General features: G+C 38.1%; 1 protein-coding gene across 6 annotated transcripts in view; it reads right to left on the minus strand.

Moving 5' to 3' along the window:
* The window catches only part of CFAP54 (cilia and flagella associated protein 54), a 311,472-nt gene that overhangs the window by 231,542 nt on the left and 64,867 nt on the right, over nucleotides 1–15,063 (minus strand). For all 6 annotated transcript variants that reach the window (XM_082739254.1, XM_082739253.1, XM_082739250.1 and 3 more), the window contains 2 exons: nucleotides 11,673–11,759; nucleotides 11,459–11,580 (listed from right to left, as the gene is read on the minus strand). In XM_082739254.1, coding sequence (XP_082595380.1) covers nucleotides 11,459–11,580; nucleotides 11,673–11,759 — 209 coding nt within the window. The remainder of the gene's footprint in view (nucleotides 1–11,458; nucleotides 11,581–11,672; nucleotides 11,760–15,063) is intronic.

Here is a 15,063-nt window from a genome sequence, read left to right on the forward strand (position 1 = left end):
TAGCAATAGCTAATAATAAAATAGAACAATTATAACAATATATTGTAATAAAAGTTATGTGAATGTGGTTTTGTTCTCAAAATCTCTTATTGTACTGCATTCACCCTCTTCTTGTGATGTGAAAAGATAAAATATCTACATGATGAGATGAAGTAAGGGCACTGTAACGTAGCATTAAGCCACTACTGACCTTCTGATGGTATGTCGGAAGGAAAATCATCTGATTCCAGACTGTCATTGACTGCAGGTAACTGACACTGCAGAAAGCTAAACCACAGCTAAGAGAAGACTACTGCATACCTATATCAAATCATCATGCTGTACATTCAAAAGATATTACAGTTTTATTTGCCAATTATGCCTTAGTAAAGCCATGGGAAAGGAGTGGCAAACCTCAATAAACTAGGAAAGCTCTTTCTTTAGCATTAGAAAAATATTAATTTTAGCCAATAGTCACCTAATTGTGAAGCACTAAAAGAATCATCAATAAAATCCAAAAGGAGACAAAATACCACTATTTTCTTTTATTCTGGAATTCTAGCCAATTTAATGAATTTAAGAAAAGAAATCCTGAAAAAGGTAAGACAAATTTCTTTCTACCAAATTTCAAATACATTTCACTCTCTTACAAAAACCTGTGCTTTTTCCTCTGCAGAAGACATGCTAAGTTTCAAAGGTTCCACTTGGAGATCTAGACTTGATCTAAAAGAAAGGGTAAGACTTTCTGTGAGTCATTTGCATCAAAGTGATATTTAAAGTGAGTAAACCAGTTCCCTGTGGGAGTGTAGATTATAAAACTGTAGTATCATACTTTTTTTCTAAAATAAAGATTGACCTAAATTGAGATGAGAATTAACTCATTTTTATTTTTATAGGGAATGGTTGACATTAAGGTCTAAAATCATTAGTTGTGATTAAAATTTATCTATAATAATAAATGGATTTTTTTAACTCTGATTATTCTGTGCCAGGAGACCTTGAAAAAAAATTTTTTTTGGCATTTATAGTTCAAAAATCTTGCCGCCTGCATAGGATATTCATTCCTTCATGCGAGAAGGGATGTGTTATATAGGCCTAGTGTAGTGTTGTCCAGGGCCTACATGCCAAAGACCTTAACTAATTTATAGACACATGGTGCTCAGTATAACTTGAATCATTGAATGAATGACTCAGTCAAGGAACATAGAATGGCATCTGTTAACTTTCTCACTCATTTAACCAAACTGAGGGGGGTAAATGGAGAAAATGGATGGAAAGAAAGATGTTGAAAGAGCTGTGTCACAAAACACTATGAGTCAAGGCATCAAGGTGCCTATTCAACCCAGAGGACACAACAAGCACAGGGCTGGGCAGAGGCTCATTCACCTTTCCACCCTCTACCATAGATGACAGACCAGATTAGGCTCCCTGAGAGGACAGATGTGCCCACAGAGCATGGTTCTCTTGAAAAGCAACAACAGGTAGGAGCTTGATAAGAGGCCAGAATTAAAGTAAGAAGCCTGAGCAGAAAAGGTAAGTAGATTCCCCCAGATAACTGTGGAAAATTTTTAAGAAATTCCTACTTGAACAGAAGGTAGATGAAAGCTATTATATTTTGAACATGAAATGTTAATGTGACTTCATTTGCGTCACAGACTGGAGACCAAGATATTTTAGGCTACATAAGAACAGGTGAAATCAGCCTAAGGAAAAATTATGCAACACAAGGAAAGGGACCAACGCCTTGAAAGTTTCCCTCCTCTGGATTATGTGTGCAGCCTAAAAAATACACCAGCAGCATTGGTTTGCTGTCCTTATATTAACACAGACTGCCTCTGACCCCATCTCAGCTGTATGGCCAACTGCCCTGGGCTTTCTATACTTATTCCCAAAATTTGCCTCAGCAGTTCATGTTCCATTGAACCAGTCATTCACTAGCATCTTCTGACTTGACTCTACCAACTTCTCTCTACATATCCACGAACCCAGCTTCCTGCTTTCTGCCATGGACTATCACACAGATATTTCTCAAACCCTGGCTGCTGTTCAGTGTCATCTATCCCCACTCTGAACCTATTTAGTAAAAAATCTCCAGGGGTGGAGCTTAAGCATCTGTATTATTAACAACTGTTGAGGGTAATTTTGAAATAAAGTAGGGACTGGCAACCACTGACTGAGATGAGTTCATCAGCCTCCTACTCTTTCTCTCAGTCTTTGGTCTCCTCAACCTCCAGTCTTCTACTCCTTCAGTGGTTCTTCCTCTACTTGTTATAGTGCAAACTCCACAGCCTTTGTATTCTGATCACGATTATAATAATAAATAGCCTTTTCTAGCCTTATCTCTCTTTCTACTCTTTTGTTGTCCCATAGCTACTGCCTAGCCAACGTAACCTTTGAAGCCATTTTTTTTTAAAAAGCCATTTATTCCCTGAGAAGCTATGCTTGTCATGCCTCAACTTTTCCCATGCCTCAACTTTTCCCAACTTTTCCTCAACTTCCTCTTCCGGTAGATTTCTACATCCTTTTCTGTGCTTTTAGGTCCACTCAAACATCATCTCTGAATCCTCCCAAGAGAAATCCCACACATTTCTGTACTTATTCTCGTCATTTTCTACTCTTTATTTTAGCATGTATCTTACAATATGATCTGTGTAGTTACTGTCCAGACTCTAAACAGTGAGCATCTTGGTGGCAAGGACAGTACTTTATTTCTCTCTTTAGGTTCAATTAATGTGTTTTGAATGAAAGACATGAAATTATGACAGATGAGGATGATCCATAATGCATTTTAAGGCAATACGTTTAAAATATTCTGATTGGAAAATAAATAAAATGTTCTGATTGGGTCTTCATTAGTTTTAATTCCCTAACTCAGATTTCATGGCCCAATTTGAAATAGATTAATAAAAGTACTAGATTTTTAAATGAAAGGTAACAGAAGTCTAAAACAGAATCCTTGATTTATATGAATCAGATAAATTCTATAATAGGACTCAAGGTAAAACCTATGTTAGAAATTAAAATCCTAACTTAGTGAACCAAACCACTGAGCTGCTAAAAGCATTCCATTTACAAGAAAGTGATCATCACACTAGTTAGAAAAAGCATCTGCACCCCCATGTTCACTGTGGCATTATTTACAATAGCCAAGACATGTTATATATATGAATGTACGATTCATATATATATACATATATATGCACATACACACATCTGAATATTATCCAGCCATAGAAAAAGAATGAAATCTTGCCATTTGTGACAACATGGATGGGTGCTGAGGGCATTAAGTTAAGTGAAATAAGTCAGAGAAAGACAAATACTATATGATGTCATGCATATGTGGAATCTAAAAAAAAAAATCAGATAGATACAGAGAACAGATTGGTGGTTGCTAGAGGTTGGGGGTGGGAGGTGGGGCAAAATGGGTGAAAGAGGTCAAAATGTACAAATTTCCAATTATAAAATAAGTCATGGTAATATAATGTACAGCCTAGGGACTATAGTTAATAATACTGTACTGCTTATTTGAAAGTTCCTAGAGAGTAAATCTAAAAAGTTCTCATCACAAGAAAAAAAAATTGTAACTGATGACAGACGCATAAGTTAATAAGATTTACTGTGGTGATCATTTAGCAATATATATAAATCTCAATCATTACATTGTATACCTGAAATTAATATAATGTTATCTGTCAATTATACATCAATTTTTTAAAAAGAAAATGCTGGAGATTTACCCCAAAGATACAGATGTAGTGAAAAGAAGGGCCATCTGTACCCTAATGTTTATAGCAGCAATGGCCACGGTCACCAAACTGTGGAAAGAACCAAGATGCCCTTCAACGGACGAATGGATAAGGAAGATGTGGTCCATATACACTATGGAGTATTATGCCTCCATCAGAAAGGACGAATACCCAACTTTTGTAGCAACATGGACAGGACTGGAAGAGATTATGCTGAGTGAAATAAGTCAAGCAGAGAGAGTCAATTATCATATGGTTTCACTTATTTGTGGAGCATAACAAATAGCATGGAGGACAAGGGGAGATGGAGAGGAGAAGGGAGCTGAGGGAAATTGGAAGGGGAGGTGAACCATGAGAGACTATGGACTCTGAAAAACAGTCTGAGGGTTTTGAAGGGGCGGGGGGTGGGAGATTGGGGGAACCAGGTGGTGGATATTAGAGAGGGCATGGATTGCATGGAGCACTGGGTGTGGTGCAAAAACAATGAATACTGTTATGCTGAAAAAAATAAATAAATTTTTTTAAAAAGCATTTTTTAAAAAAAGAAAGTGATTAGAGCTTTTTAAAGGGGTTCCTCAAATAGGAGGAGGAAATATCACTAGAAAAGTTGTCTCAAAAACTCAAGAAAGAAAAATATCCACAAAACCAGCTCTATTCAACTGTGAAAACAAAAAGTATGTGAGCGTCTGGATGGCTCAGTTGGTTAAGCATCCAACTCGTGATTTCAGCTCAGGTCATGATCTTAGGGTAGTGGGACTGAACCCCAAATCGGGCTCTGTGCTCAATGCAGAGTCTGCTTGTCCCTCTCCCTCACTCCTCTTCCACTTTTGCACATGCTCTCTCTTTCTCTCAAATAATCAATCAATCAATCAAATCTTTTAAAGAGAGAGAAAGTGTTATCATTATGGACATCACTGTTGCCTCTAATATGTTCAACATGTTGCCTAATGTGTCCACCAAAACATATTGTTTTATTGCCAGAAAACAGTAGTATTGTAGTCAAACTACTATTGTCTGAATGTAAATCTTTCTATCTATAGCTTCCATAAGAGAAACAAACCTGCCTCTTTTTAGAAGTTACTCAGTACTTACAAGGACAGATTGACATTAAATACATTTGACAACACCTTAACACCCACAGTGCAGCAAGACACATAGGGAAAGATGTAAGATTATCTTCAAGATATAAGATGATCTTCAACCATAATTCAAGGTAATGATTAACAACTATCCATAAAAAACTATCGTAAGACTGGAATGATAAAGTGCCATATTTACTACTTGTCTAATAGACCTCCTGCGGTATATACTGGATTTTCAGCATATTATGTACATTTCAGAAGGAGATGAAAAGTAGGTTAAGCCATATCCAAGAATCCCGAAAAGGAACATTTTTGATTGGTGAGAATAAATTATACAATTCATAAGATCAATCTAAGAGGAAACACAAAAAGAAATGTATAGTTTGATAGACAAAGATATATCTAAAACACCAAAAAATACTTCTGATATGATAAAACAGAATGCTCCAGAAGTGGAATATAGATTAATAGTAATAAGTAATTTTTAATAGTAATAATACTAATAATAACAGCTAACATTTATTGACTGCCTATTCTGTGCCAAATGCTAAGCATTTTATATGCATCATTTCCTTGAATCTTCCCAAGAACTCCCATTTGACATATGAAGAAATTAAAACTTAAGAGGGCATCAGTAAAATACCTTGGGCATACAGCTAGTCAGTGGCAAAACCAAAACTCTACCCCAAATCCCCATCCTCCTAACCACTATGTATTTTGTCTTATTAATACAAAGCTAAACTAAAATGAAGCATGGAAAGGCAACCTGGATGCTTTCCTATGAAATAACCTTAAAACCTGAAATGGAAATTAGCTAAAATCTTGTCAATAATTTGAAATCTAACAGATCTAAATATGACCTCTTGGGAGGGGGTCAAAATCAGAAAGGGTTTGCTTTTTATGAAGAAGACTTCAGTAGAGAACAAGTAAAAAGAGCTGATACACTCTCTGGAAAAAGGGGTGCCTACGTGGCTCAGTCGGTTGGGCATCTGCCTTAGGCTCAGGCCATAGTCCCAGAGTCCTGGGATCAAGCCCCACATCGGGCTCCCTGCTCAGCAGCGAGTCTGCTTCTCTTTCTTCCACTTGCCCTGCTCATGCTCTCTCTCGCTCTCTCTCTCACTCTCTCAAATAAATAAATAAAATCTTTTTTAAAATTTTTTTTAAAATTAAAAAAAAAAAGATCTCTGGGAAAAAAATTGATTCACATATATTCTTCCCCCAAAAGCAAATAGAACTGATTTGACTAAAATGCTATAAAATAGGAAAAATAATTATACTCTAGTAATCTAATTACTGCTAACCTAGATAATAGAGTGGTATTTAGGAGACATGAAGGTAGAAATTTGGGAAATAGTAAAGCCAGGAGTTATTAGAACTTTGAGTGGTCTGGGCTTCTTGATTAGTTCTGGTTCCAAAATACAACCATAAATTTAGGGTCTGTCTATTACAAAAAACAATCTGCTAATTCATAATGCTCCTCTGCTTAGAGTTGAAGCAATATGACTAGATTTTGGAACTGCTAAAGTAACCTCAAATACCAATTTGTTTAGGTTCCAACAAATAAAACTAGGAGAAAACTAGATGCATTGAGGTTGGGGTTCTTTGAACCAGGAGCAATAGGAAAAACAGGCCAGGACCACAGCAGGTCCAAAGAGTTAGGAGGGTCTACAGAATAGACCTTCCTATCTATGAATGGTCATAATAGTCTGATCAGTACACATGCATTGGAAAGAATGAACATCTACTAGCTTTAGTCTTTTTACCCTTCTACTCAAGATCTGATTCCAAGTAGGGAGGTCCCGATTGGCCTTGCTCACATGACTAGTCTTCTGACTGGTTAGAGAAGAAAAGTCCCACCCAACTACATCTAAAAGGGAAAGAGGAATTCCTCGAAAAGGTGATATTTGGAAGAGGAGATAGGTGCTGGACAGAAAACAATATACACCCCTGCGCTTGTAGCACTTACATTAGACTGACGAATATTCCTGCCTCTTCCCAATAAAAAATCCCATCTGCACAGAGACTGAATAAGGCTCCTCCCTAATGCTGCCAGGACAGACTTCCCAACCCTGAACATTAATAGCATCTGTCTGCTCAAAATCCTTAGACTTGGACTAAAAGTAATGACCATAAGCCACAGGATCAATGCTCTATTTGACCAAAAGTAGATTAGGGACATCTGAGACTAGTTCCAGGTGCAATCCATTAAAGTAAATCGGTGGTATATTGTGTAAAAAGCCAACATGGGCTTCCAGAAGTCCAATACCAAGACAGGCAAATGGAGGGTAAGATCGCCATTTAAAAAAAAAAAAAAAAAAAAAAAAGACCAGTCATTTCATTTAGAAAGCTAACAAGCTATTATCAAAAGTTTGTACCTCAGTCCTGGCAACAAGTTGGTCCACTTTTAACTGATTAGGAATAAAACAGACACCTGATGAGATTATACAGCTGCACAAAGTCAAGAAACTTTTGAGAAACTAAACCAGCGTATGAATTATTCAAGAGCTCTGAAAAGACTCGGGCTTTTTTAACCTTTTATGGTATCAGGTGATGCATCAGTTACTGATTTGGGGATAATTTTATTACAAGATCATGATAATGTAAAACATTCTGTAATATACCCCAGTTGAAAATGATTGCCAGGGGAAAGAAATTTATTTGTCTTCTTTAAAGAAAGAAAGTTTGGCAATTATTTGAGCCATAACATCATTGTTTACGAGAGCACCCTAAGGACTGATCATTAAGCCTTAACACTTGGATAAAAAATACCACTGAGGAGCAGAGGTGGCTATAGAAGGTTTCAGGACTTCTAAATAAATATTCAACATGTTCCTAGTTGGTGACAATCCTTGTGGAGGACCCCTAATAAAAAACAGAGCCTCTAAATACATTTCATGAGTCTATCCTAAGAGGACATTATACTTAAAATTTTTCTTAAAATAGTTTCATTTAAGAAATTAAAGAAAAAGACACACAAGGGAAAAAATGTAAAAAAAAAAAAAAACTTCAGTCTTTTCATATCTCCAGGGTGTCCCCCAGTGACAGAGGTAGGAAGATAGAGGCCGAACAGGAATGAGCATATTATGACAGTATAAGGACCAGACTGAGTCTTAATAAAACAAAAAGGGAAATCCCAAAGGCTTTATTCTCTCCAGGCTCTAAGATGCCACAATATTACTCCTGAGACAGTTCTAAAAAAGAAAGATAAGTTTTATTTGACATAGAAATAGGACTGAAGTATTAGTATCCGTCAAGCTCTAGACAGTAGCATGTGGCCACAGAAGCATCTGTTGAGAAAATGGATCTGAACACACCCCCAAAGTCTTCCAACAAAGATTGGGCACCACTTGGCCTTGTCAGCTGAGACTATCCAACAACATCACCAAACTCCTCCTTGATTCAAAAGCTGGAAGTGCAATGATAATAAGGCTCCTCCCTAACGCTGCCAGGACAGACTTCCCAACCCTGAACATTAATAGCATCTGTCTGCTCAAAATCCTTAGACTTGGGGCACCTGGGTGGCTCAGTGGGTTAAGGCCTTACCTTCAGCTCAGGTCATGGTCTCAAGGCCCTGGGATCAAGCCCCGCATCAGGCTCTTTGCTAGGCAAGGAGCCTGCTTCCTCCTCTCTTTCTCTCTGCCTACTTGCAATCTCTGTCTGTCAAATAAATAAATAAAATCTTAAAAAAAAAATCCTTAGACTTCCTCTCTGGTCTCACTTCTTACCCTCTTCTCCCAACAGATCCCTCTTCCCCTTGCCATTTCATCTGTGCCTCTATGACACTGAATAACCTATAGGACCACAAGAACTCTGTGATCATTCTAGCTTTAGGAATTTTGTACATGTTGTTTTCTCTTCCTATAAATCCTTTTCACCCTCTGTCTTCCTCTTTCTCTGGCTACTCCTGCCTATCAGTATTCAACCTGATTCCTTTTCTGGAAGTTTCTTTATACATCACCCAATATTTGGTTAGGCATTCCTTTGCTAAATTCCCCTGGAATTCTTGCAGTTAAAGTATATATGACAGTAACCCATAATTACCTTCTTACTTGTCTATGTTTCCACAAACTACATTTATCTTGAAGGCAGGGACCAAAAAAGAAGGCAATCCATCAATATTTGTCGCATAAATAAAGAATTTTTGTTTGTTTGTTTTTATCCCCTGTACTCAACTTAATACCAGGCACACAATGTACAATAAATATTTGCTGAATGGATCATAAGTACTCAAAAACATTTGTTGGATGAATGAAATAATGGACAGATGATTACAAGGTGCTACATATCAGAAATCTCAAATTTCTTTTTCTTTTTTTAATTTCTTATTTCTTTTTAGTATAACAGTATTCATTGTTTTTGCACCGCACCCCCTTCCAATTTCCCTCAACTCCCTTCTCCTCTCCATCTCCCCTTGACCTCCATGCTATTTGTTATGCTCCACAAAGAAGTGAAACCATATGATAATTGACTCTCTCTGCTTGGCTTATTTCACTCAGCATAAACTCTTCCAGTCCTGTTCATGTTGCTATAAAAGTTGGGTATTCGTCCTTTCTGATGGAGGCATAATACTCCATAGTGTATATGGACCACATCTTCCTTATCCATTCGTCCGTTGAAGGGCATCTTGGTTCTTTCCACAGTTTGGTGACCGTGGCCATTGCTGCTATAAACATTGGGGTACAGATGTCCCATCTTTTCACTACATCTGTATCTTTAGGGTAAATACCCAGTAGTGCAATTGCAGGGTCATAGGGAAGCTCTATTTTTAATTTCTTGAGGAATCTTCACACTGTTTTCCAAAGTGGCTGCACCAACTTGCATTCCCACCAACAGTATAAGAGGGTCCCCCTTTCTCCACAGCCTCTCCAACACATGTTGTTTCCTGTCTTGCTAATTTTGGCCATTCTAACTGGTGTAAGGTGGTATCTCAATGTGGTTTTAATTTGAATCTTCCTGATGCCTAGTGATGATGAACATTTTTTCATGTGAAATTTCAATATCCTACTTTCTGACCTCAAACCCATATCCTTCCAGCTCTCTCAGACTAATTTTCTTCTTTTTTTAAAGATTTTATTTATTTATTTAACAGGCAGAGATCACAAGTAGGCAGAGAGGCAGGCAGAGAAAGAGGAGGAAGCTCTGCTCTGCAGAGAGCCCGATGGGGGGCTCAATCCCAGGACCCTGGGATCATGACCTGAGCCAAAAGCAGAGGCTTTAAACCAATGAGCCACCCAGGTGCCCCAGACTAATTTTCTGATCCCTAACTTCAAAGAGATCTCCAGTCTCTGGACATCTCCATGCTCACCAAGTCTTTAAATACCCTGAAGGTATCACTTCCCTCCCTACTCAATCTGCACCCATTTTTATTAGGAACTTTTAACCCATACATTCTTTGTAAAAATATAGTCCTGTACAAATCTCTGCTGTCACAAATATTTTGCTGTCACAGCTACTAAAAACACTACACCAGGGTAATGCCATACCACCTTGCAGATGGAGACCAGTATAAATTCATGGTCCTCAACTTCAGCTATAACTTTGTGCTGGCCAGTCCTTCAACTTCATTGCCAACTCCCTCATCCATTCCTCATCCATTCCTCATCCATTCCACTCCACTCTCTAATCGTCTTCTCTCTCCTGGGTCCAACTGTCCACCTTTGCTCTCCATTGTTGGCAGATATGCTTGCCTCCTACTTTATCAGATGATTGACATAAGGCATAAACTCAACTCTCTGCCTCCACACCAATAGGCTTTCTCAAATCTACATTGATCTATTCCTCCTTCTTTTTTGTATCAGAGGATGAGGAGTCTGCTCTGTTGCCTACCCTCCATTGAAGATGAATCACTTTATCTGTGTTTTGAATCTCATCTCCTTCCCTCTTCTAATAGGACTGTGCTCTATTATTAACCCCTCTCATATCTTCAATTTCTCTCTTTTCTTCTGGCTCCTCATACTCATTATATAAATATGTGAAACTTTTTCTCTTAAACTCTGTATCCTTTCCCTAGCTTTGAGCTATTTTTTTTTTCTTATCAGCTAAACTGCTTGTAGCATCATCCTCTACTTCACCATGTGCCATTTACTCAGCCAATACCATCAAATTTTTATGGGTAATACACAGGGACAAAATTTTTTAAAAATCCCCTCTACCTTGAAATGTGAGTATCCTCAAGAATTTAAATTCTAAAATCAACATACAATGAATCGGTAAGAAGAGAGAACAATTTCCAGGCCAGAGTAAAAAATAAACTAGCGCATCCATCTAAGAGAAGGCATCTGAGCCAATGGACTTGAAGTATTTTAATTCCATAGTAAGGAGTGCATTACGCTAGCATAGTGTCACTTAAGTTCTATAGTTTCCCACATTTTTAATCCTTCTGATTTTATTTGGCTTCCTATGTAAGTTGCCCCTACATAGAGAGAATACATAGAGAGGATCTCTCATTTCAGTAGAGTTCGGGATGGGTAATATAGATTAGTTTCCCAGTTCAAAACTGTTAAACTCAAAGAGAAGACTAGATAAAGGAACCTGAAAGTTCATAATCTAACGTTAAGGGCAACACATTATTTTTAACAAAGTGAACTAAACCATTCATTTAACAAAGGTTATATGTCAGGACCAAAAAAAGGAATGGCATGTTGTTACCATCAAAAGGTTGTGTGAAGATGTAGAGGTTGCATCTTTCTCAGATATTAGAAGAGCTTTCTGCATCAAGTAAATTGCTTTGGACAGCTTATTCTTCCTTATTTTATTCATTACACTCAATTCTGAAACAGAAAACAAACATTTTATCAAAAGGGAAACATGAAAACTATCTTCAAAAGTTTTTAGAAAAACAGTTTATCACAATTTTAATTACCTGTAAAACAGTCAATGTTTCCAAGTTGTTTTAGCTTTTCTGGACCTTTGGTAGATATGTGTTTGATAACAGTTGGAGTCTGCAAAACTGAAGAAGAAAGAGGAGACTGACATTACAATTAGATTTGTGTCCAAAAATGGAAATATTTTCTGAATATTAAAGGGTAACTATCTATTTGTAAAATTATTGTTTCCTCTCATATGTCACCTTTTTTCATCAATACATAAAAACTCAAATAAATCTACTATAATGACAAATTCTCCTCTATGTGCCACAGTATGCCTGAGGACATGAAAAATATTTAAATTATAGATGGAGAGGGAAAATGGCAGAAGAGTAGGGGACCCCCAATTCACCTGGTCCCTTGACCTTGAATTCAGCTAGATATCTATCAAATCATTCTGAACACCTGTGAATTCAACCTGAGAGCTAAGGAAAGAATTGCTACAATTCTACAAATAGAGAAGTGACTACTTTTGGCAAAGTAGGAGGTACGGAAAAGTGAATCTGAGGGGATATATCAGAAAATAAACCATGGTGGGAGGGAACCTCCATAAGCTAGCTGCTAGAAAGTGTTATAGCAATGGAATGCAAAAATCGGAGCTTCTAGAAGTCTGCTCCTGTGAGAAATGTCCCTGCCTGAAAGGCGCTCAGATGGTGAAGTGGAGCACAATCCTATCTGGGACAGTGTGGTCTCAGAATCTCCAGGGTCACAGAATGAATGGGGATGCCAGAGTGTAGCAGAGTTCCCAGGCATTGGAGCAGGAAAGCTGGTTACAATTAGCAAGCCCTGGAGTGGGCTTTCAGGTAGGTGTTGCCATAAAACATAAACTATGGCAAGATCAGGGACTGCCTCTCCAAGCAGGGGCCCAGCAAGAAGAGTGGCCCTCCTTCCTCCTTGGAAGGAGTGGCAAGAGTGCACACAGATTTGGGCAATTGCTCCCAGAGCAGGGGCCCAGGGAATAGCAGAGACTTGGTGAGATTCCCCTCTCCTTCCCCAGGAAGGATTGGTACAGAGACCTGGCAGGCCAGAAAGGGCTAGCATGATATACTCAGGGTACTAAATGAGAAAAACATGCAGCCAAGAATACTTTATCCAGCAAGGCTATCATTCAGAATAGGAGAAGAAACAAAAATCTTCCAGGACAAACAGAAACTAAAAGAATTTGTGATCATGAAACAAGCCCTGCAAGAAATATTAAAGGGGATCCAGTAAGGGAAGAAAGATCCCAAAAGCAACACATACCAGAAAGGAACAGAGATAATATACAGAAACAGTGACTTTAAAGGTAATACAATGGCACTATATTCATATTTATCAATAGTAACTCTGAATATAAGTGTGCTAAATGCTCCAATCGAAAGACACAGGGTATCAGAATGGATAAAAAAGCAAGTCCCCTCCATATGCTGTCTACAAGAGACCTATTTTAGACCAAAAGACACCTCCAGATTGAAAGTGAGAGGGTGGCGAACAATTTATCATGCTAATGGATGTCAAAAGAAAGCTGGGTTAGCAAACCTTATTTATCAGACAAATAAGATTTTAAGTCAAAGACTATAGTAAAGGATGAGGAGGGATGCTGTATCATACTTAAAGGGTCTATCCAACAAGAATATCTAACAACTATAAATATTTATGCTCCTACCTTGGGAGCAGCAAATTTTATCAACCAATTAATAACAAAATTAAAGAAACATATTGATAATAATATAATAATAGTAGCAGACTTCAACACTCCACTCACAGCAATGGACAGATCATCTAAGAGAATCTCAAGAAGGAAACAAGGGCTTTGAACGACACACTGGATCAGATGGATTTCACAGATATATACAAAGCATTCCATCCTAAAGCAAAAGAATTACACTTCTTCTCAAGTCCACATGGAACATTCTCCAAAATGGGACAGATAGGTGGCTCAGTGATTAAGTGTCTGCCTTCAGCTCAGGTCATTTCCCAGGGTCCTGGGATCAAGCCCCACATTGGGCTCCATGTTTGGTGGGGAAGTATGCTTCTCCCTCTTCCTCTGCCTGCTGCTCCCCCTGCTGTGTGCTCACTCTCTCTCTCTCCCCCTCTTGTTGAATAAATAAATAAAATATTTTTTTTAAAAAAAGAACACATATTAGGTCACAAATCAGGCCTCAACCAGTATCAAAGGACTGGAATTATTCCCTTCATATTTTCAGACCACAGTGTTTTGAAACTTGAACTGAATCACACGAGGAAATTTAGGAGGAACTCAAATCCTTGGAGATTAAAGAGCATCCCACTAAAGAATGAATGAGTCAATCAGGAAATTAAAGAATTTTTAAAATGAAAACAAATAAAAAGGAAAAAACAACTGTTCAGAACTTTTGGAATACAGCAAAGGAGATCCTAACAGGGAACTACACAGCAATATAAGTCGTTCTCAAGAAACTGGAAAAGTCTCAAATATACAAATGAACCTTACACTTAAAGGTACTAGAAAAAGGACAACACATAGAGCCTAAACCATGGAGGAGAAGAGAAATCACAAAGATTGGAGCAGAAATGAATGAAATAGGAATGCCTGGGTCGCTCAGTCAGTGAAGTGCCTGCCTTCAGCTCAGGTCATGATCCCAGGGTCCTGGGATTGAGTTCCACATCAGGCTCCTTGCTCAGCAGGGAGCCTGCTTCTCCCTCTGCCTGCAACTCCCCCTGCTTGTGCCCGCCCCCCTCAAATAAAGAAATAAAATCTTGGCGAAAAAAAGAAATGAATGAAATAAAAACCAAAAGAACAGCAGAACAGACCAACAAAACTAGGAGCTGGTTCTTAGAAAGAATTAATAAGGTCGATAAATCCCTGGCCAGACATATCAAAAAGAAAGGAGAAAGGACCCAAACAAATAAAATCATAAATGAAAGAGGAGAGATCACAACCAACACCAAGAAAACACAAACAATTTTAAGATCATACTAAGAGCAATGATATGCCAACAAATTAGGCAATCTGGGAGAAATGGATGTATTCCTAGAAATTTATAAGCTACCAAAACTGAAACAGTAAGAAATAGAAAACCTCAACAAACCCATAACCAACAAGAAAATTGAAGCAGTAATCAATAATCTCCCATCAAACAAGAGTCCAGGGCCACATGGCTTCCCAGGGGTAATATATCAAACTTTAAAAAATAACTAATACCTATGTTTCTGAAGCTGTTTCAAAAAATAGAAATGGGAGGTTCCTGGGTGGCTCAGTGGGTTAAATCTCTGCCCTCGGCTCAGATCATGATCTCAGGGTCCTGGGATCGAGCCCCGCATCAGGGTCTCTGCTCAGCAGGGAGCCTTCTTTCCCCTCTCTCTCTCTGCCTGCCTCTCTGCCTGCTTGTGATCTGTCAAATAAATATATAAAATCTTAAAAAAAAA

This window comes from Mustela nivalis (assembly GCF_964662115.1).
Source record: "Mustela nivalis genome assembly, chromosome: 7".
Classification (NCBI taxonomy): Eukaryota; Metazoa; Chordata; class Mammalia; order Carnivora; family Mustelidae; genus Mustela; species Mustela nivalis.